The following is a 24676-nucleotide window of genomic DNA, read 5'->3' on the forward strand; positions in this document are numbered from 1 at the left end:
CAACAACAGTTTTAAACAAACATGAGAATACAAGTATGAAGGAAAAACAAAAGTAATGCATCTTGAAGCTAGAAACACATGTTTTAAAATGTAATGAAACGTCTTTATTGTTACAAATACGTCATTCTGTTCATATTACGAAAAAGTTTACTCAGAACAATGTTCAAGACGTTGAGAGTGATTAAGTTCCTAGAGAATGACACACAATGATAGCAGTAAAAAATAACCACAGTGGCGCGCGCTCGCTGCCGTACATACAGACGACAGTCTGGCAGCGAGAACATGCACAGTGGCAAGTAGAAATGTCAAGTGATTCTTGACCTTTATGTCTCTGATATAAAAATATGGCAAAAACAAGTAGATGGAGAGAAAGAGGAAAATGGTTGAACAGAGTAACAAAACTAGTCATATTTTGACACTATGAGCTGGAGGGGGTTGAGGACGAGGGGGGTGCTGAGGTCGTCTCATCTTGCTGAAACTTTCAGGTTGGTTACTTCCCCTGACGCTCACTTGGTAAACTTGATGGGTCTTGATCTAGGTGCTGTACTGAGGGATAGGCCGTTGATGGTATCGTATTTTTGGGGGGTTTTCCGTCAGGTTGATCTGGCCACTTCGACAGGCAGGTCACCACAAAGCCGTACAGCCCGAAGATTTGAAGAGAATTCTTGTGAACTTGCCACCCTGACTTGTAATTACGTCATCCCAATGGCCTGATTTTACGCTTTCGTCAGACACCTGGCCTGGGCCGTCGGGGCCACGTAGACTGGCCGGTTGACCACGATACGGCCATCCAGATTCTTGATGGCCCGTACAGCATCCTGAACATCGGACATAATTACAAATCCAAAACCTTTGGAAACACCAAACTCGTTGGAAATAACCTGCAAGACAAACAAAGACAAACTTTATGAAACCTGTTCAGAAATTACAAAACTTTTATATACGGTGTCTTGGGATAAATTATTTTAAAAAAATAACTAAACGTAATCTGACTACGTGTGTTAATCTGATCTGCCATTTATATCTTTACGATAATGTAATTAGATCTTCACTAGTCATAATGGTATTCTATTAAAGGCAGTTAAAGGGATCGATATATTAACCTAAAGGCATTCAATAGACAGATCAACATTCAACACAATTAACAGCTTTATTAAGTTTCACACGAATATTACGAGAAGAATATCTTGTTTCTACTTAGAGGAATGTAGTAATCAGTGATAGAACGCCACAATAGCTGAGTCTCAGACCTGAGCACATATTTACTCAGCTGTTAATAATACCTGGATGTACTTGGGAAGGGGGGAGGGGGTGGAACGGCGGGGCATAAAACTGATCACACCACCACAATATAGTGAATGATTCGACCTTGCATAATTGTAAATACATTATTTTAACAAAGTATTGTTTTGATTTAATAGTGACAAAGCTGGACAAACTGTATAACATGGTCTGAGCTTAGCTGACAAGATGTGACCTGTGTGCTCATGAAGTCTGGTCTCACCTAAGGTGACCAGATATATCCATACACGCTAAATGACTAGTCTCAGTTAACAAGACATTCACACAGCTAAATGTCTAGTCTCGCCTTAGCTAACAAGACATTCACACAGCTAAATGTCTAGTCTCGCCTTAGCTAACAAGACATTCACACAGCTAAATGCCTAGTCATACCCAAGCTAACAAGACATTCACACAGCTAAATGCCTAGTCATACCCAAGCTAACAAGACATTCACACAGCTAAATGTCTAGTCTCACCTTAGCTGACAAGACATTCACACAGCTAAATGTCTAGTCTCGCCTTAGCTAACAAGACATTCACACAGCTAAATGTCTAGTCTCGCCTTAGCTAACAAGACATTCACACAGCTAAATGCCTAGTCATACCCAAGCTAACAAGACATTCACACAGCTAAATGTCTAGTCTCACCTTAGCTAACAAGACATTCACACAGCTAAATGTCTAGTCTCACCTAAGCTAACAAGACATTCACACAGCTAAATACCTAGTCATACCCAAGCTAACAAGACATTCACACAGCTAAATGTCTAGTCTCACCTTAGCTAACAAGACATTCACACAGCTAAATGCCTAGTCATACCCAAGCTAACAAGACATTCACACAGCTAAATGTCTAGTCTCACCTTAGCTAACAAGACATTCACACAGCTAAATGTCTAGTCTCACCTTAGCTGACAAGACATTCACACAGCTAAATGTCTAGTCTCGCCTTAGCTAACAAGACATTCACACAGCTAAATGTCTAGTCTCGCCTTAGCTAACAAGACATTCACACAGCTAAATGCCTAGTCATACCCAAGCTAACAAGACATTCACACAGCTAAATGTCTAGTCTCACCTAAGCTAACAAGACATTCACACAGCTAAATGCCTAGTCATACCCAAGCTAACAAGACATTCACACAGCTAAATGTCTAGTCTCACCTAAGCTAACAAGACATTCACACAGCTAAATGTCTAGTCTCGCCTTAGCTAACAAGACATTCACACAGCTAAATGTCTAGTCTCACCTTAGCTGACAAGACATTCACACAGCTAAATACCTAGTCTCACCTAAGCTAACAAGACATTCACAAAGCTAATGCCTAGTCTTACCCTAGCTTACAAGACATTCACAAAGCTAATGCCTAGTCTTACCCTAGCTTACAAGACATTCACAAAGCTAATGCCTAGTCTTACCTTAGCTAACAAGACATTCACACAGCTAAATGTCTAGTCTAACCTTACCTTACAAGACATTCACAAAGCTAATGCCTAGTCTTACCCTAGCTTACAAGACATTCACAAAGCTAATGCCTAGTCTTACCCTAGCTTACAAGACATTCACAAAGCTAATGCCTAGTCTTACCTTAGCTAACAAGACATTCACACAGCTAAATGTCTAGTCTCACCTTAGCTAACAAGACATTCTCACAGCTAAATGCGTAGTCTCACCTTAGCTAACAAGACATTCTCACAGCTAAATGCGTAGTCTCACCTTAGCTAACAAGACATTCACACAGCTAAATGTCTAGTCTCACCTTAGCTAACAAGACATTCTCACAGCTAAATGTCTAGTCGCACCTTAGCTAACAAGACATTCACACAGCTAAATGCCTAGTCATACCTAAGCTAACAAGACATTCACACAGCTAAATGTCTAGTCTCACCTTAGCTGACAAGACATTCACACAGTTAAATGCCAAGTCTCACCTTAGCTGACAAGACATTCACACAGCTAATGCCTAGTCTCACCTTAGCTGACAAGACATTCACACAGCTAAATGTCTAGTCTCACCTTAGCTGACAAGACATTCACACAGCTAAATGACTAGTCTTGTGACATTCACACAGCTTAATGCCTAGTCTCACCTTAGCTGACAAGACATGTCCATACACGCTGAAGAGACTCTCCAATTTTTCGTCAGTAATCGATTCGTCTAAATTCTTGACTGAAAGCGTTGCAGTCGTGCCTGTCATGTCGTCGCCGGCGTCGTCGTCGCAGCGCTTCTGCTCACTGCCACTACCACTGCCACTGCCATTCCCATGGACGGCGTCGCCGGGCTCAGCACCCCCCGCGGCGTCACTCAGTTTGCGGGCTGACATCGCCAAGATGGCGTTATTGCTTGTGTTGATGTTGTCAGTATTATTACTGGAGGAGAAACGAGAAAACAGTGGTGGTGGCGTTCAACAAAAACAGTTGCTGTAGTTCAACAAACAGACAGTTAGGTAATTCGTACTAACGCTAGCAAGAGATGAAACGACAAAGGCTATATACAAGGGTGTTAATAACAGGATTAGTATTACAGTTTGGAAGTATATTTGTTCGTGTTTTGTTGAATTGTTTAAGCTCATGTTTAGGGATTAGTTTCCATTGATATAACGTTTAGTAATTGCATGGTAGTGTTAACGGTAAAAGATAAATATTTGGTACCGTATAATAGATATAATAGTAAAATCAGTGAAATGCTGGTATTCAACCGGTAAGAGGGTCTGTGCCGCTTCTTTACCGGGAATATAGATTCTAGTATTGTATAACTAGAGGTAATATTATTAAGGTCTGATGACTAAGGGTCAATTCAATGCCCAGAGTTCACAGCCTTATTAAAATGATAATTGGTTCTTACCAGGTCCGATGACCTCTTGTCTCTGGCAAGGGTTTACGGCCGGTTAATAAAATAAAATAGCAGGTCCGATGACTACGGGTCAACTCAATGCCCGCAGTTTACGGCCTGTAGTAAAAATAGAATGAGGCTGTGTATGATATATATCTACTGCTCCGTGGCTGATACACGTGCAGGATAAAAGTAGTACAGCAGGTAACAAATATCTACTCAACTGCCACGTGGAATTACATCACAGGCAGGAATAGTTTAGGTCAGATAAGTATTTAAATGCCCTGTGGGCTAAGGCACGGGCAGTGTAAAGTTAAGTAATTCAGGTAAGTCATCGACTAGCACAATGTAAAGTAACAATGTATAGTGTTTATGAAAAAAATACATGACAGCAAGATAATATCTATATATGGTATTTATTAAAACTCCTTGATACACTGTTAATCAATTATGCATATAAAAAGTAAAGTTAAGTAAAAGTAAGAAATAACTAAGTAAAAACCAAACCCAGAAAAACACGTGGAGGTCGGGCCGACGGCCCCAACGCCGCGTGCGACACCACCAGCTGAGCTCAGTGCTGGGAGAGTGCGAGAATCCCTTTGTTGCATCCCCTTATATGCCTTTACATTGGCGGTGTGTCACGTGGACAAACTAGCCAACTAGAGAGGGGCCTGCGAGGGGGACGAAAGATAGGAATGTACGTAGTTGTATAGAGGGGGGGGGGGGAGTATAGAGCAGGTAAGGGGTGGTGTAAGAATAACGTGGAGCTAGGCCTAAACGGTTTCACCGTCACACCCCCTTTCCTCGCTAAAATTTCGTGGTAACGCAATTTTCAGCGGACCAGAAATAAAACAATATCTTTTCATGTGTCTTTCAAAGTATAGTTAAGCAAAAAATGTAAATAACAATGTCTTTAGACGAAAATTAATAACATTGAAACATAGGCCATTGACAGGCAAAATGAGTATACATTAGTCCAACATCAATTACAACATTGTGATATGCCATTAGAGGCTATAGAAAACAAAAATTGTTTTTATGTAAATTGTAATAAGACAACGGTGAATAATGACATTTTTTTGTTCAGTATAAGTTTACATTGTATTCAGGAAATTAACTAACGCCAAGTTCTGTTTTAGAAGTATGACAACCAGGTCTAAGAAGTCAGTGGAAACCTGTGAAAAATACTGCAAGAACAAGGGAAACCAACAAATTTATGCATAGATATGAAGTTATGATTACATAAGATATGACAATGATAAATGCCCATAGAATTTTTTTTAAAAAGCAATGCTTGTGTATACAACATATATCAAAGTAAGTCATAAAATAGCTTCATTATTTTTTAACTGTGCAGCTTGCATCAATTAAGTGCAAGGCTGGATTTGAGCTAAGTTCAGGCAATCGACCATGACTTACTAAGAAATTCCACCCTAAGTCTAACTAGCTAAGTTATGCTTAGTGACTTGTCAAAACTCAGAATGGGGTGGGTGGCAAAACGTGAAGCGCCAGTAATTAGAGATGGGTAGACATGGACACAACAGCTATAGAGCAAACGGCACGTCTCCCGATAACTTAGGCTGGTGTCCTTGGACCGTTGTTTCATCAAGTTGTATGTAGGAGGGCGGGGCTTCCAACGAGGTTGTCTGCGTTGGCCAATTTGAGCGTTAGAGTTCTTGTTTTGGCCAGGTACGCAGTAATTGACTGTGCTGTTAGTTGGGGACGATAAGTCTGATTCGGTCCGCAAGGGGCGAGAACCAGATTTTGTTGCTAAGGGTGATAATTGTAACTTGCTTTGTTGATTATCTGCCCCTTGTATAGCTGCGACAGGTAATTCAGGACCGAGAGCGATCCTCCTCTCGTCGGCGAATTTTTTCCCTCTGGGCAGGGGCTGGTAAGGTTTGGTATGTGTGGTAGGTATAACAATGGGGCCGATAAGGCTGACAATCTCAGTGGTTGGGTTGTTTGCATAATTAAGGTCGACTGAAGCATCCGGTGCTGTGTTTATTGATGATTCAGTCGGGGCAGGGGAAGTAATTTTAACGAAGTTGCTGCTATGGCTCAGTGTAGCATCATGAGTGTTATCTTCTCCCTGTGGCAGGGTTGGTGTGTCTGGTGTAGCGGGTGTTGGTTCAGGTCCTAATATGGTCATGTTTTTCAGCTGCTCAAGCATCGCCTGCTCGGCTATCTGCAAGCGTGCTTTCATTTCGGTCATTCTTCTTATACGTTCGTTACAAATAATAATTTTCTCAGCTATTGATATGCTGGTATCTGCTAACATTTCGTCTTCTTGTTTTGCTATTGGTTTGATACTATCCCACTCCGATCTTTCAAATTCATAGAACCTGGCTTCTATAGCCCATTTTCTCTCTTTTAATTTAATTTCTTCTTCCCACTGCAGCTCATTTAATCTTTCTTCTTCGTCTAATCTTCTTCGTTCCTCTTCTTCTTGTAAGTCCTCTAAATTCTCTTGGTATCTTTGTCTAACAAATGCACTGAGTGCCGCCCCTTCGTAGCCATAGTCAATGGCGTACCTGATGAGGGCGGGGATGCTAGTGGAGCCACTCATTATGCAGCCTGGCTAGGCCGTTGACACTGGTAACGTGACACGCGTGTGCTCAAGCCGTGTACCGGGTCACGCCTAACAATAAACTAACTACAAGAAAAGTATTTGACAGACTAACAGAAGTAGGCCTATTCTGCAAATAATAGACTACTAAGCTAACTACAAGAATAGGAGACCAGTTTTAAAAGTACCACTAAAGGAATCAACGTAGTAAGTCAGAGTCAAAAGCTAAAACTTGACACTTAGCTACAATTCCAGTGGTCTTGCCTTTCTTGTGCAGCCGTCAGTTGTACAGAATACTTCTTGAGCAGGTAGCAATAACACACAGAAATATTTTTTCTGAAAATTCAAAGTAAACAACAGCAGTAAAATTCAAATATGTGAAACAGCAGGATTTATTCAAATACGAGTGGCTAACTCGTGTCTAGTAATTTAGTTTGACGAGCCCCCATGTTAACGGTAAAAGATAAATATTTGGTACCGTATAATAGATATAATAGTAAAATCAGTGAAATGCTGGTATTCAACCGGTAAGAGGGTCTGTGCCGCTTCTTTACCGGGAATATAGATTCTAGTATTGTATAACTAGAGGTAATATTATTAAGGTCTGATGACTAAGGGTCAATTCAATGCCCAGAGTTCACAGCCTTATTAAAATGATAATTGGTTCTTACCAGGTCCGATGACCTCTTGTCTCTGGCAAGGGTTTACGGCCGGTTAATAAAATAAAATAGCAGGTCCGATGACTACGGGTCAACTCAATGCCCGCAGTTTACGGCCTGTAGTAAAATAGAATGAGGCTGTGTATGATATATATCTACTGCTCCGTGGCTGATACACGTGCAGGATAAAAGTAGTACAGCAGGTAACAAATATCTACTCAACTGCCACGTGGAATTACATCACAGGCAGGAATAGTTTAGGTCAGATAAGTATTTAAATGCCCTGTGGGCTAAGGCACGGGCAGTGTAAAGTTAAGTAATTCAGGTAAGTCATCGACTAGCACAATGTAAAGTAACAATGTATAGTGTTTATGAAAAAAATACATGACAGCAAGATAATATCTATATATGGTATTTATTAAAACTCCTTGATACACTGTTAATCAATTATGCATATAAAAAGTAAAGTTAAGTAAAAGTAAGAAATAACTAAGTAAAACCAAACCCAGAAAAACACGTGGAGGTCGGGCCGACGGCCCCAACGCCGCGTGCGACACCACCAGCTGAGCTCAGTGCTGGGAGAGTGCGAGAATCCCTTTGTTGCATCCCCTTATATGCCTTTACATTGGCGGTGTGTCACGTGGACAAACTAGCCAACTAGAGAGGGGCCTGCGAGGGGGACGAAAGATAGGAATGTACGTAGTTGTATAGAGGGGGGGGGGGGAGTATAGAGCAGGTAAGGGGTGGTGTAAGAATAACGTGGAGCTAGGCCTAAACGGTTTCACCGTCACAGGTAGGACGGACACATGTCAAATGGAATCTATTCAGCCCTGCAGTGATGTATTAAAGGATACTATGCTATGTTTCATTACCATAAATCTGACCGTGCTGTTGTCGAACTAACCCCCAGTACTAAGTATACTGACCCCCAGTAGTTAGTATACTGACCCCCAGTAGTATAGTGACCCCTAGTAGTAAGTAAATTGACCCCCCCAGTTGTAAGTATACGAAGCAGCAAACGGGGAACTGGGGGTTTGACTGTGTAGATGTGTTAAGAAGATGAGGAAAATACTGAAATGTGGTTATTACATGGGTAGGGCTGAAGCATTAAAACATAAGGGGGGGGGGGGGGGGGAGGGGCAACATGGCATACAGTAGTGAGAAGTCAATAACAAATAACCCCATATGCAAAATCTTTAAAATGTGGATTTAATTTTTTTTAAATCACCGCTGCTAACATTATCGTTACTAAAGAATTTTGTTTTTAATTTTAATAGGACTACTGATAGAGTGACAAGTCCTTATATGGGTTTCTGACAGAGTTTCTTCCAGGCATCTCTTCGGGGGGGGGGGGGGGCAGAGCCTCCCCGAAGAAAGTCTACCGCCTCCACCCCCCGAACGAAATGAAATTTATATAGAAAACTAGATAAATGGCCCGTTGAGGAAGGGTACAACGGGCGCTAGGCTGATAGTGCTGTCTCTTTTCTCTAAACTAAAACCATCCCACCCCCCCCACACACCCCCACCCCCCCACCCCACACACACCACCCCCACCCCCACCCCCCACCCCCACACACACCTCCACCCCCCACACACCACCCACCCCCACCCCCACCCCCCACCACCCCCACCCCCCACACACCTCCCCCCACCCACCCCCACCCACCCACCCCCACCCCCCAAAAAAACATGTCTACCGTCCCATTCAACGAAATACTTTTTCCAGTGTCCGCCCCCTTCCCGAAAATTCTACCCCCGCCCCCGAAAACCTCAAGTACCCCCCTGCCCCTCTCCGGGGAGGAAAAAGTCTGAAAGAAACACTGGTGTCGCGCTTAGCCACTACGCGAAGAATTGCATTAAAGAAATTGCGAGAAAACCACTTTTTAGATTAGACACATTAATTAGGTGGTAATTTTATTATAGAGTATCGATGAGGAAACCACCCCACCCCACCCCCCCCCACCCCCACACACACACCTCCACACACCACCCACCCCCCACCCCCACACACACCCCCCCACCCCCACCCCCCACACACCACCCGCCACCCCCCCCCACACCACCCCCACCCCCCCCCCCACACACCACCCCCCCACACCCCCCCACCACCCCCCCCCCCCGCCACCCCCCCACCTCCCACCCCCCCACCCCCCACTCCCAAAAAAATCATGTCTACCGTCCCATTCAACGAAATATAATTATATACTTTTTCCAGTGTCCGCCCCCTCCCAGAAAATTCTACCCCCGCCCCCGAAAATTTCAAGTACCCCCACCCCTCTCCGGGGAGGAAAAAGTCTGAAAGAAACACTGAAACCAACCCACCCCCCCCCACACACCACCCCCCCCACCCCCACACACCACCCCCCCCCCCACACACACCCCCCCCCACCCCTCCACCCCCCCCCCCCCCCCCCCAAAAAAAAAACATGTCTACCGTCCCATTGCAAGAAAACCACTTTTTAGATTAGACACATTAATTAGGCGGTAATTTTATTATAGAGTATCGATGAAGAAATTTCTTTTGAGTTGGGGAGGGGGGGGGCTCAGACGTTCTTACGCGGGGGGTGGGGCTTCGCCCCTACCCGAAGAATTGTATGCAAGAAACTCTTCACGCAAACCATTTAGATTAGACAACATTTCCTTTTTATTCAATGTTAACGCGAAAATCAATGACGTCATATAACTTTGAGCACTCTCTGGGTTTGAGATTATTTTCTACTCTGTGCGCTAAATGTGTCGACGTCATATTTCGTTTTTCGAATTACTGTGCATGTTTTTAAATTGCTTGTGTTTTCTCTAGAGCGTTCTTGTCAGACAGAGCGTTCTTGTCAGATACACAGACAGCGAAACTATTATTATAGAGATATATACTTTTAACAGTGTCCGCCACCCCCCACCCCCACCCCGAAAAGTCTACCGCCCCCCTGAAAATTTCAAGTGCCACCCCCCCCCCCCCCTCTGGAGAAAAAAGTCTGGAATAAACACTGGTTTCTGATAACACTGCTGATGAGGGTAACGGTGCTGAAGAAGTAACCATGGTCTATACTTGGCTCTAAGATTAACGCTAATGATGAAGTAACTAAATGTCCTTACATGGGGTTAAGATTAACGTTACTGATAGGTAACTAATGTCAATATAGTGGTTAAGGTTACGTTACTGATGAAGTAACTAAACGTCCTTACTTGGAGTTAAGATTAACGCTAATGATGAAGTAACTAACGTCCTTACTTGGGGCTAAGATTAACGCTAATGATGAAGTAACTGACGTCCTTACTTGGAGTTAATATTAACGTTACTGATGAAGTAACCAAACGTACTTACTTAGGGTTAAGATTAACGTTACTGATAGGTAACCAATGTCAATATGGTGGTTAAGGTTACGTTACTGATGAAGTAACTAAACGTCCTTATTTAGGTCTAAGATTAACGCTAATGATGAAGTAACTGACGTCCTTACCTGGGTCTAAGATTAACGTTACTGATAGGTAACTAATGTCAATAAGGTTACTTTACTGATGAAGTAAGTAACGTCCTTACTTGGCTCTATGATTAACGCAAATGATGAACTAACGACCTTACTTGGGTGTAAGATTAACGCTACTAACGAAGTAAGCCATATCCTGACCTGGAGTTTCGATTCACGCTACTGCCGGTGTTGAAGTTACTAATGTCGTTGATGTTGACGGGATGACCTTTGTTTGCCAGAGAGCTGACCAGGTCTTTGAGCTGCATGAAATTCTTGCTGTTGTTGTCGCCGTCGTTGCTTGTGTTGGTGACGTTGCTGGTGTTGGTTCCAGGGTCGCTGCCACCGTTGATGGTGTTGGTGGGGGTCAAAGAATTGTCTGGAATCGTATTCGTCGCCGTGTTTGTGTAGTTATGGGCATACGTCACACTGATTCGAGTGCCGTATATCACCTTGCCATGCATGGAGTTTAGAGCCTAGGATTAGAAAGGTTGATCCGTATTTAGATATAATCCAGATTGATTTAACGACAACAGTTTATTATTAGTAATAAGCAACAAACATTTATATTACAGCTATCTTGGGATTTTAAAAACAAGTAGCATTACGCAATGTTAAGAAACAAAACTAACGTTTTAAATACTCTTAAAAGTAAAATAATGTCTATTTTCGTTTCAATTAATTAACCGATTAATTATGATTTATAAAAAAATACATTCGTCTAAGTTTGAACAAGAACGATTTATCAGTGGCGTAGCGACGTCGGGTGCTACGTCGGGTGCTACCCCCCCCCCCCCCCCCCTTCTGCGCTGTTTAAATAAACTGGGATAGAAAAATGTTGGTGCCAAACCTTGGTCGCGTCAGTCTGCTCCTTGTAAGTAACATATCCGACCCCTTTTGATCTTCCGTCGTAGGTCTTTAACAACTGGAATAAAGGCATTTCATGTTAACTATTTGAATTAGAAGATAAATACTTCATCGAGCTAAAATTCGGGGTTGTTTTAGGGGTTTTGAGAGAAATCTGGAGAGGGAAAATTGAAAGGCGGTTCTTTGATGGATTTTGGTAAAGAAAAATTATAATGTAAAGACGGAATCTGTGAGAAGAAATGGTAGGGGAAAATAAAAATGACGGAACTTCTAAGGGAAATTGGGAGTGGGAAATTTAAAAGATGAACAGTACTTATGCAGGAAACTAAGGGACGGTGTGACCTAGCGGTAGAGCGCTAGTCTGCTAACCCAGAGGTCTCAAGCTGGAAAATCTAGGTTCATGTCAGTAGAACATCTTTGGTCCACCCAACTCTAATGAGTACCTAATTAACGTTTAGGAAACAAAGGCGGCTGGGCATAGTGATGAATACATTATCCCCTTGTATGCCGAGGTCATTGAAACAGATGAACTTTACTTCAGCTCTCTTAGACACAAAGGGGGAAAAGATGATGCAGGAATCAGGGAGGGGAAAATAAAAAAAATAAAAAGATAACCTATGTGGTGTATTGGGAGGGAGAAATTTTCAAAAGATGGTAACTATTCGGGAAACTGGGAGGGTAGAATAAAAATAAAAAGATGGGGTACCTCTGCCTGGAAGACAGGACCGAAGCGCTCAAACTCCTTCCTCAGTCGAATCTCGTCCACAATGTCTCGCAAGTTCCGGATGCAAATGCGCGGGGAACAAGTCATGTTGGCGTTGTTGTTGTTGTGACGCCAATCCTGGGGGACACAGAGACACAAATTTTAACGTTATTTAAGGTAGGAGTCACGTTAATCTTAAATAAACAGAGATAAATATTTGAACGTATGACGTGAATGTGACAAATTAATATTTTAACCCAAGAGTAACGGCAAGACTGGACAATTTTTAACACAATCCCCACAGTAAGGTTATTATTTATTCTCAACTTCCAGATTCATTTATATCGCCCTTGAAACCATGTATAGGTAGTAATAATATACTTGAATAAAGATGCATCGCAACTAGATCTAATTGGAATATGCTTTTGTTTTGTTCTAAATTAAAGTACACTATGAACAATAAACGGTGTAATGTTAATGGCAAGTTGTTTTCGAGTTTGTTGTCTTAAAAAATGTGGGATAGTTTCAAGGCATGATGGGAACTTGAAACCACAAACACGGTTTTTAGAGGCCATCCAACTCACATTCTTGTGCTCGTCATTATCGTATCTGAAACTGAAGTCTCTCTGTCTCTGTGTCCTTGTCAATGCCGGACCAGCATACAACGTCCGCCCATCCAACACCAGCCCGTTCAGCTTGTTCACAGCCTGCAAGACGACGAAAAACGGAAATCCCCCATCAGAAAAAACGGAAATCCCCCATCAGAAAGTTTCAAGCTAACTAACTCTGCTGGAGTGAGAATTCGTGTCACAACAGCCAGCCAGGGGAGGTAAGCCCTGTTCATTTTCATAATGCAGAAACAAAACAAGAGTGAGTGCCCTTGTAGCTTACCCTCTGAGCTGCGTCTGAATCGGTAAAACAAGCAAAGCCGAAGCCCTTGGAGATACCGTACTCATCCACCATGACCTGGGGAGTAATGGTTTCATAGTGTTTACAGAGGCGCGCTTTTATTCATATAAATACGGTCAAGATGTTAGTAAATAAAAGATGTCACAAGGTATAGTATTTATAGTGAATCAATATTACGTGAGGTTTTTTTTTCTGCCCACTAAGTTAAAAGCAAACATTGAAACTGATGATTTAAAAACCAGTCACTGAGTTCAATGAATCTGTAAATATTGATCTGTCAGTTTTTGTATTATATCGAATACACTACAAATTTGAAACTCATAACTTATTACTTTTTTATTGACTGGCAATAGAAAGTTAAATAGTTTCTATAGAGACAGTAAACAAAAAAAAAGTTTCTATGAAATGATTTGGTCGAATATTCTGACACCATAGAAGTACATTTGATTAAGTTTATTGAATATATTCGACGGCGATTTCTGCCGGTCTAAACAGTTCTAGTTAGATGACAACCTTTTATTTGCATTAGTGACTGGTATGTTTATATGTTAGAGATGGTGAACATATAACACTATGTCTAGGGGCGGGCTGGTTGTATTCTGATTCATTGATTAGTAGGCGATACCCTTACACTTTTGTATTTCTTAAACGTCGGTTTATAATAATAATCATTATGCTATTAATAATAAGCAAATATTTAGGTATTGATTTGATTAACTGAATGAATTAACTGTTATTGATTTGAGTAATAGAATGAATTAACTGATATTGATTTGGTTAACTGAATTAATTAACTGAATGAATTAACTGATATTGATTTGGTTAACTGAATTATCTGCTATACAACAGCGACGTTTCTGCTAGGCGGAATGGTTTATTATCTCCCAGATACTTGAGTAGATATCCAATATCTCCGCACTGTATTTTAAAGTCAGGGTCAGCTAACCGCCTAGCATGAGAACGAGGCTGTATGACACATGCACCACCTACCTTAGCACTGGTCACTTCACCAAATTGTTTACACAACTTCCACAGTTTAAAATCATCCAGCAGATCTTTGAAATTCTTTATGAACACGTTCGTGAAGCGGTTGTTAACATTGTTCATACGTTTCAGAAATTCGCTCGAATATCTGGGAAAAGATAATTACAATGTAAAGGAGCCTAAAATATAAGGGAGATAACGATATTGCTACAATGGCAACAATCTTATTTAACGTTTATTTTGACACGAATGTTGATGACAATAGACAAGGGTGTCAAATTTGTTTTTAATGCTGCCGCTACTGATGTAGGTTGTGAAGTCAAATATAGCTGTTGGTAGTGAGTTAGAGATGGGATTACTACTGTAAGCAGGGAGGTCAGGGCGAGGAAGACACCAAAGGTTAGTGCTATGCTACTGGTTGGGACTGATACACCCAAGAAATAGCTTCCTTTTTACCTGTCGTGAGATCAAAATTACAACACATCATGAGATTTTTAAATAATCATATATCAAGGTGCTATTATTAGAAAGTTAACTTACTTATAGCCCGTGGGTCCCTTGGCTTCTCCTGAATCTTGGATAGCCAAATTCTGTGAGAAAAATGGAACATTTACATCTAATAATTTTTGTAGAAGTTTTTTTTCAGTAAACGTAAACAAAGGGAAATAACACAGGTAAATAGAAGCAAATAAAAATACGCAGTTAACTCTCTTTAGTATCTAAAACACATTTTATAATACAAAAAACATGAAAATACTCCCAAAAAATAGGCTTACAACATGAAGTTACCTTCAAAACTATTCTATAAGCTTCTGTCATATATTTTTATGACTAGAAAACAATAAACCTCCTAAATTTAAGCTAACAGCACAAAGTTACATAAAACCCCATACCGTAATAATCCAATGTACGTGTATATTTTATACAACTAGAAAACCTGAGTACACTCCTCAAACCAAGCTTACAACACGAAGTTATCTTAAAAGCTACACCGTAACTGACTACAATATACTGCAAAATCAACAAATTTCCTAAAGTTAAGTTTACAACACAAAGTTACATTAAAAGCCACACTGCAATCTTCTATTTTATCTTTTATGGGATTTGAAAAACTGAAAACATCTCCTAACCCTTAATGTAAAGTTTACAACACGGGGGTATCTTAAAAATCATACTATAACCTGCTATCTATATATTAAAAGCAACAAATTCCCTAAAGTTATGTTCGCAACACAGTTACCTTAAAAGCCATACTGTAACCTTCTATAATATACTACAAAACAACGAACTCCGTAAAGTTAAGCTCACAGCACAAAGTTATTTTAAAAGCAATACAGTACCTCTCTAATAAATAGTGTTTAAGATTACAAGACAACGAACTCTCTAAGTTAAGCTCACAGCACAAAGTTACCTTAAAAGCCATACTGTAAATCTCTAATGTGCAGTTTATAAGATTAAAGGACGAAAAATTCCCTAACTTTGATGTTCTGTACAAAGTTACCTTAAAAGCCATACTGTAACCTTCTATAATATACTAAGAAACAACAAACTCCGCAAAGTTAAGCTCACAATACAAAGTTACCTTAAAAGCCATACTGTAACTCTCTATAGCCTCGACCAGTGTTTTAGCGTCAACGAAACCTTTGTTGTTGTTGCTGCTACAACAGTGGTGATGGAAGCAGCTGCAGTCCCCGCCTTTCTGGAGCCACGGGTTGCGGGTGGACTTCATGATCCTCATGGGCTGACCCTCCAGTAGCTCGTAGTTCAATGAACGGTACGCTTTTTCGGCTGAAAACAGATGAGCTACATCATTATTTGATTAAACATATATTTCAGAAGAAATATCTAGATAATAATTCAAAATTATCCAAGGGTTAATTTGTGTATTTGTTAGGCAAACCTCACATTTGTGAGCAGTTAGCAATCAATTAATAACCCTTAGATATACGATAAGGAATATGTTTTGTGTTTTAGTGTAAAGCTTAGGGTTACAAATAGTTTTATACAAGTGGGCTAACAGGCGAATATCGTTCAGTCTAGTCTTAATCTTAAACCTTGCAACATATCACAAAGCGGCTGGTAGCTTATTAATGAGAAATGATATATGTAATGCGACCATTATTGGTTCTCATGAGATAACGATACATCATTGAGTTTAAATGCGGTCTACCTAGTACAGCTTTTCATACACTAACCTAACGATAAAATCATTCAGTCTTAACTAAATGCGGTCTATCTAGTACAGCTTTTCATACACTAACCTTACGATAAAATCATTCAGTCTTAACTAAATGCGGTCTATCTAGTACAGCTTTTCATACACTAACCTTACGATAAAATCATTCAGTCTTAACTAAATGCGGTCTATCTAGTACAGCTTTTCATACACTAACCTTACGATAAAATCATTCAGTCTTAACTAAATGCGGTCTATCTAGTACAGCTTTTCATACACTAACCTTACGATAAAATCATTCAGTCTTAACTAAATGCGGTCTATCTAGTACAGCTTGTCCATACACTAACCTTACGTTAAAATCATTGAGTCTTAACTAAATGCGGTCTACCTAGTACAGCTGTCCATACGCTAACCTTATTATAAAATCATTGAGTCTTAACTAAATGCGGTCTACCTAGTACAGCTGTCCATACACAAACCTTATTATAAAATCATTGAGTCTTAACTAAATGCGGTCTACCTAGTACAGCTGTCCATACACTAACCTTCGGCTGGATTCTCGAAGTTGACATAAGCATAGCATAACGACTTTCCCGTGACCCAGTCCCGACACAACTTCACTGATGTTACTGTTCCCATTGGGGCAAACTTCTTGTATAAAATCACCTGTAACATAAAGACACCAATTGGCAAACTTCTTGTATAAAATCACCTGCAACATAAAGACACCAATTTACAAACTTCTTGTATAAAATCACCTGCAACATAAAGACACCAATTTACAAACTTCTTGTATAAAATCACCTGCAACATAAAGACACCAATTTACAAACTTCTTGTATAAAATCACCTGCAACATAAAGACACCAATTTACAAACTTCTTGTATAAAATCACCTGCAACATAAAGACACCAATTTACAAACTTCTTGTATAAAATCACCTGCAACATAAAGACACCAATTTACAAACTTCTTGTATAAAATCACCTGCAACATAAAGACACCAATTTACAAACTTCTTGTATAAAATCACCTGCAACATAAAGACACCAATTTACAAACTTCTTGTATAAAATCACCTGCAACATAAAGACACCAATTTACAAACTTCTTGTATAAAATCACCTGCAACATAAAGACACCAATTTACAAACTTCTTGTATAAAATCACCTGCAACATAAAGACACCAATTTACAAACTTCTTGTATAAAATCACCTGCAACATAAAGACACCAATTTACAAACTTCTTGTATAAAATCACCTGCAACATAAAGACACCAATTTACAAACTTCTTGTATAAAATCACCTGCAACATAAAGACACCAATTTACAAACTTCTTGTATAAAATCACCTGCAACATAAAGACACCAATTTACAAACTTCTTGTATAAAATCACCTGCAACATAAAGACACCAATTTACAAACTTCTTGTATAAAATCACCTGCAACATAAAGACACCAATTGGCAAACTTCTTGTATAAAATCACCTACAAAATAAAGACACCAATTGGCAAACTTCTTGTATAAAATCACCTGTAAAATAAAGACACCACTTGCAATACACCTAAACACCATTTATTACCATGTAACTGATAACAATACATTCCCCCCACCCAAAACCCCCCAAAAAAACTCAAACATAACATTCAAAGTAGCGTCGAAACCTAGCTGTAATGATAATACTACCAAGCCATCTTCCAATGATTGTCAAATGTCCGGCATGCTCTCACAGTATCGTTTGGAATGTTTTGTACTTAACACCGGATAAGCAGTGTTAGAGTCAGTTTAGTGCAGAGCAGAATCAGAGACAGGATTTTAATTAGCGTTCAAATGTCAGTGTTTAGGTTAGGACTATGGTTATGGTCTGTAGGGTTCAAATGTCAGTGTTTAGGTTAGGACTATGGTTATGGTCTGTAGGGTTCAAATGTCAGTGTTTAGGTTAGGACTATGGTTATAGCCTGGGTTAATCCTAGTGAAATCCGAATCAAGACAGAACTAGCAAAACATCGATTCTAACAGGGAACATGAAAGTGTCGATCATTAAATGGGAACATGAAAGTGTCGATCTTTAAATAGGAACAGGAACCTGTCTATCTTTAAATGGGAACAGGAACCTGTCTATCTTTAAATGGGAACATGAAAGTGTCGATCTTTGAATGGGAACATGAAAGTGTCGATCTTTGAATGGGAACATGAAAGTGTCGATCTTTAAATAGGAACAGGAACCTGTCTATCTTTAAATGGGAACATGAGAGTGTCGATCTTTAAATAGGAACAGGAACCTGTCTATCTTTAAATGGGAACATAAAAGTGTCTATCTTTAAATGGGAACATGAAAGTGTCGATCTTTAAATGGGAACATGAAAGTGTCGATCTTTAATTGGGAACATGAAAGTGTCTATCTTTAAATGGGAACAGGAACCTGTCTATCATTAAATGGGAACATGAAAGTGTCGATCTTTGAATGGGAACATGAAAGTGTCGATATTTAAATGGGAACATGAACCTGTATATCTTTAAATGGGAACATGAAAGTGTCTATCTTTAAATGGGAACATGAAAGTGTCTATCTTTAAATGGGAACATGAAAGTGTCTATCTTTAAATGGGAACATGAAAGTGTCGATTTTTGAATGGGAACATTAGAGTGTCGATCTTTGATTGGGAACATGAAAGTGTCTATCTTTAAATGGGAACATTAAAGTGTCGATCTTTAAATGGGAACATGAAAGTGTCGATCTTTAAATGGGAACAGGAACCTGTCTATCTTTAAATGGGAACATGAAAGTGTCGATCTTTGAATGCGAACATGAGAGTGTCGATCTTTAAATAGGAACATGAAAGTGTCTATCTTTAAATGGGAACAGGAACCTGTCTATCTTTAAATGGGAACAGGAACCTGTCTATCTTTAAATGGGAACATGAAAGTGTCGATCTTTAAATGGGAACATGAAAGTGTCGATCTATGAATGGGAACATGAAAGTGTCGCTCTTTGAATGGGAACAGGAACCTGTCTATCTTTAAATGGGAACATGAAAGTGTCGATCTTTGAATGCGAACATGAGAGTGTCGATCTTTAAATAGGAACATGAAAGTGTCTATCTTTAAATGGGAACAGGAACCTGTCTATCTTTAAATGGGAACAGGAACCTGTCTATCTTTAAATGGGAACATGAAAGTGTCGATCTTTAAATGGGAACATGAAAGTGTCGATCTATGAATGGGAACATGAAAGTGTCGCTCTTTGAATGGGAACAGGAAACTGTCGATCTATCAATGGGAATCTATAGTTTTTGATGACCGAAGCAGGGCGTAGCTCAAATTGTTACTTTTAGTTTTTAGGTACACATTGCTTTACCATCTTAGACATATGTTAGCATTTGATACATTAAAAGGAAACTATACTATACATGCGTTCCTAATTTATGCTAAGTCTAACACAAACCCTTGCCCTTACACTAACCACAGATTTGATGCAACCGTATGTAATTAGTAATACATGTACGAAATTTAAATGCATGATTGCAGATTAATTAGAAATGATTAATTATAATGTTGGGACCAACAGCTTCAGCAATTGTTTTTATGTAAGCCATTTTTATGGACTGGTATTTGAAAAGACTACAAAGCGCAAAGTAAGGTAGTATCGTATAGATGGTTCCTGATAGGTTGAGGGATAATATCGGGGCTAAGGTTGAGAATAGGACAGAGATCTTATTAGAGTTATTATGTAATCATAAGGGCTAAGGTCAAGGCTACGAACATTGCCTGGATTAAGAGTCTAAGATCGATGGGTCTAGAGTCTAGACATGGGTCTCAAGAGTCCCGGTTAGGATTGCAGTATTTGCACTAGGATCTCAGAGTCTGGATAAGGAACCAGGAACTAGATTAGAATTGGGTGCCAAGGTAAAGGTAATGGCTATGGCTGGTAACAAAAATGGCAATCCACAATACAGCTAGGGTTATGGGTAGGGCGTGATCATACAGCCATTCATGTGATAGGGATGCTATAGCTATAATAGAGTTCGTCTAGTACTCTAGGGCCAATGTGGCTAATGGTTAGGGTCTAAAGGCTAATGGTTAATGGCTAAAGAAAGGCTAATGGCTAAGGTTGAAGACTAAATGTTAAAGATTAAAGGTTAAAAGTTAATGGCTAATGGCTAGAATCTAGTGGCTATATTATAATGGGAACATGGTTAGGGTCTAAAGGCTAACTAATGGTTAATGGTTAATGGCTAAAGAAAGGCTGATGGCTAAGGTTGAAGGCTCAATGTTAAAGATTAAAGGTTAAAAGCTAATGGCTAATGGCTAGTGGCTATGTTATAATGGTTAATGATTAATAGCTGATTGCTACAGGCTGGGGCTACACCTAGGGCTATGTCCTAGAGCTAGAGCTAGGGTTAGGTTTTGGGCAAGGACTAAGACTATGATGGGCTAGGGCCTAGGGCTAGGATGGGCTAGAGCCTAGGGCTAGGATGAGTTAAGGCCTAGGACTATGATGGGTTAGGGCCTAGGGCTAGGATGGGCTAGAGCCTATGGCTAGATTGATTAGGGCCTAGATCAAGATTCTAGGATTATAACTGTAGTAAGCGCTAGATCTAGAAGGTAGCCAATGTTATTTCCAAAACAAAGCATAAGCCTTACCTACCTTCGAAAATTACCCGTTCATATCATACGGATCACACGCGTTTGGTTTTAAACTAATTAGCATAATTAATTAAATAGAAAGAAAGAGCAATTACCTCGTTGACATGAGGCAGCAGCTCCCCAACAAAAAGCGAAGCGGCTGACATATTGGCCAACATGGCCGCCAAGTCCTGAGTCGTCGACGTCGTCGATGTCATAACGTCAGCGGTGATGCCAAGAGTTCACTGGAGCTAAGGTTGTTGTCTTTTCATTCCAGCAAAGAAAAAGGCAAGAACGTTATCTCGCGTGCTTCGTTTGTTTATTTTTAATTATATGTTTTATGTAAAATAATTTTCTCCAAAGATTTGAGCGTTGTCCCTCTTTCAGCAATGTTTTGTCAATTCATTGGAGAGTGACGTCATTCTTCCTTGGTGACGAATTTATTGCTTTGCATGGATTGCGTCACGTTTGAAGATGGTGGTTTTGAGTGTGCGGCTCAAGTGAATGGCATCGGGAATTCCCATTTGATCTATTGGATCGTGTAGGACACGGGAAAAATTGGCCCTTTAAAAAATGAGATCTAACATACAAGGGCTCGCAAAATAAAGTTTAATTATATGCCCTAAAGTTACTGCATTTAAAAAAAAAACAATGTTAGTTACATTTTTAAATTATTGAAAATTGTGTTCATAGTATTTTAGAATATTTTCATGAACAATAAACTTTTTAAAAAGTTAATACGGATTTGCTGCAAAAATGTTTTTAAATATCCCAATTAAATAATTTGCTTGCAAAATCATTCGAAATAATGCTTGTTAATATGAATGAAAACGGTTGTTTTAAATGCGCTGTTATAAGAAAAGAGTTATTTTTACAAATGTACTTTTTTAAAACGTTGGTTTATTGTAGAAAGATGTTCTAGAATTGTTTTATTTCATGTTGAAAAGTGTTTGTTCTTTTTAGATGACTTATCACTGCTGTAAAAAGCAACAAAAGAAAGCTTAAACGATTCTCACCGTTTAGGTAGTTCCTTAAATACGCCAATACGCTTTGGCAATATAACCTGAAAGAAAACAAACTTAGGCATTCGTCGTCTCTTAGGGTGTGGTGTCACATAGGGGTAGGGTCGCTGTCTTAATCACAGTAGAGGGGGGGGGGCTCTATGTTAGTATACGTAAGGGGAGGGACGCTGTAACAGTTGCAGTGGGGGTGTGGCCGCGGTGTCAGTGTCAACAGAGGTTAATCTCTATGTCAGTGTCAGTAAGGGGTGGGGGTGTTGTGTTTACTACAGTAAGGGTAGGGGGCGCTGTATTAGCGTCAGAAGAAGTGGAGAGGGGGTTTAGCTGTAGGGCTGTTGTTTATGTTTGTGTTAGACATAGTGGGGGTTGAGGTGTAGGGCTGTTGTTTATGTTTGTGTTAGACATAGTGGGGGTTGAGGTGTAGGGCTGTTGTTTATGTTTGTGTTAGACATAGTGGGGGTTGAGGTGTAGGGCTGTTGTTTATGTTTGTGTTGGACATAGTGGGGGTTGAGGTGTAGGGCTGTTGTTTATGTTTGTTTTATTAAAAATAAATGGGGCGTGGGTCTGGTAATGCAGTAACTAGCAGTTGAATTGTTTGAAGTTTGATCCTTATACAGAAGAAAGTGATTCCTCTTACGGTAGTTTATTCGCTTCTAGATTACTTTACAACAGGACTTTAGCAGTGTTTAATTCAGGCATCCCTTCGCAACTCTACACTCCCCCTCCGCCCCTTACCCCCTCCCCCCGAAAAGAATAGAATGTATATAGGGTATTTTATATACTTTTACCAGTGTCCGCCCCGCACTCCCTCCCCCTAGAAAGTTTTAAGTGTCGCCGTCCCCTCACTCCCTCCCCGGAGAAAAAAGTCTGAAAGAAACACTGGACATTTGTTACCATAGTTTAAACTTTTTGATTTCCTTCACGCCATAAACGAATGCACACAACTCCCGGTGCGTGCACTGAATGCACTAATTGGTTTTGTTTATGAACGGAACCTGATACACAGAACAGAGGAAGAAATGACTTAGTCCAACCACTTGTGTATAGCTATTATTTTAAGATCTTTTTTTAAGTTCCTAAGTCATTCTGCTCATTAAGTTTATTCCTGTCGAGAAACATATAAAAAATGGTAGATCAAGATTTATGTCAACTTGTTTGGAGCGTAGACTCTATGTGAATACAATACTTTATCACACACAAACAAACCTTGATTTGCCCATACAATGCATGTTCAATGTGTAAGTAGCCTATAGATCGTTTAGTGATGTTTAGCCGTGAAGATTTTGGTACCGTTCTGATCGCTGTGATTTTATGTATTTGAAATGGAGTGCGTAGACATTGGTTTGCCAAAAACATCGCACCAAAGTCAGGTTGGTGTCTCCACGGTTGAAGGGTTTGTCAACCGACATGATTTCATGAACCTCGTTGCCTGTCTCCAGACAATAGACCGGAGTTCGGATACCTCTTGGACTGACTCCTCAGCAACGTTGCAGCAAGTAGAATCCTGCAAATACTGTCAGCTGCCCAAACATTGCAAACGATCGTCAGGCGTGTACGGTCAGTTTGCTTGTCTGTGCGATGTCGATTTCTCTTTGGGGTGGGTCGACGAGGAGGATGATGGGCGTGGCCTTGAACCTGACCCCGGCGCGCAGCAAGAGTGCAGCAGTCTGTTTGACGAAGACGCGAACACAAACACGTCGAACAACTTGCTCAGGCTCTTGCCTCCGTCCCACGCTCAAAAACTCAACTCCAGTTTTTCACATTTCTGCAACCCAGAAGTTTCAACCTCGACACGCGCGAACAGATCACGTGATATTTCTTCTAGTGCCAGTTTTAGTTCTGAGCAGCGGGACAGCAACAACTCATCCCTGGAGAACGAAGAGCTGCAACAACAACAGTCGTCCCAGAGTTCCCTGCACCCCGAGGATGTAAACGACGACGTCATTGAGGTATGTCTAAACACCGACACACCCAAAGCGCTGAAACACAACCAAGAGCCGTTCAGCGTCGATCAATTTTTAATGGACGATGTTGGTAAATCACAAGACATGACACCAGGGGGCCGTCGGTTAAAGCCAGAGCAAGATGGAAACAATTCCTCTCAGCTGACCGAGAAATCCTCTTGGTGCGGCAACGTCTGCCCGGGGGAGAGGCCTGGCGTCCGGTGCCTGTGTGTGGGACGGGGCGAAAGCCAAGGACTCAAACTCCAGTCAGCCATCGTCAGGCCAGTGCCCCTGCCCAAGATGAGAACGTTCCTGTGCCGCCCCGCCAAGGGAGCTGACGAGATGTGCATCGAGATTGAGTTTAAAAGCACCATCTTCGAGGGCAACAACTACAAGACGTTCTTCTCGCGCAAGGAGCCAGCTCAGGCCTTGCTCGACCCTCGTCAAGTCGTCGGCTCGCAATCTCACAATCAGCACACGTCAAGCTGTGGACATGAGGGGAGAGACTTGGGAGCCCGAGTAAACGATGGTAGATGTCAATGCTCAAGACAAGATAGAAATATCTGCTCGCTGCAGTGTGGGAATATTTGCATTGGACAGAACAGAAACCAGCACAGACACACGGAAAC

General features: G+C 40.6%; 1 protein-coding gene across 2 annotated transcripts; it reads right to left on the reverse strand.

Moving 5' to 3' along the window:
- Window positions 1–77: 77 nt before the first annotated feature.
- Window positions 78–21525, reverse strand: LOC131936556 (polyadenylate-binding protein 1). Of its 2 annotated transcripts, XM_059293589.1 has the most exons (12): window positions 21202–21525; window positions 16998–17118; window positions 15856–16061; window positions 14814–14863; window positions 14280–14421; window positions 13272–13346; window positions 12965–13087; window positions 12384–12518; window positions 11661–11735; window positions 10973–11286; window positions 3376–3655; window positions 78–881 (listed from the first exon to the last, which is right to left on the reverse strand). In XM_059293589.1, the coding sequence occupies exons 1-12, from the start codon at window positions 21301–21303 to the stop codon at window positions 717–719; spliced, it is 1788 nt and encodes a 595-aa protein (XP_059149572.1). In that variant the 5' UTR covers window positions 21304–21525; the 3' UTR covers window positions 78–716. The 2 variants fall into 2 exon arrangements, with proteins under 2 accessions (XP_059149572.1, XP_059149573.1); XM_059293590.1 differs by lacking the exons at window positions 15856–16061; window positions 16998–17118; window positions 21202–21525 and adding an exon at window positions 15514–15527.
- Between the last annotated feature and the right edge of the window lie 3151 nt (window positions 21526–24676).

The sequence above is a fragment of the Physella acuta genome, unplaced genomic scaffold (genome assembly GCF_028476545.2).
Source record: "Physella acuta isolate Inbredline_101_S28 unplaced genomic scaffold, ASM2847654v3 ptg000180l, whole genome shotgun sequence".
Taxonomy (NCBI): Eukaryota; Metazoa; Mollusca; class Gastropoda; family Physidae; genus Physella; species Physella acuta.

Bases quoted from the DNA above. Each gene is read 5' to 3' on its own strand.
- LOC131936556 (XM_059293589.1), bottom strand. From the start codon at position 21,303: ATGACATCGACGACGTCGACGACTCAGGACTTGGCGGCCATGTTGGCC. The intron at 13,347-14,279 runs GTAGGTGGTGCA...ATTACTCCCCAG, and splicing joins GTGAAGTGACCAGTGCTAAG to GTCATGGTGGATGAGTACGG. The intron at 11,736-12,383 runs GTACCCCATCTT...CCTTTATTCCAG, and splicing joins GTCCTGTCTTCCAGGCAGAG to TTGTTAAAGACCTACGACGG.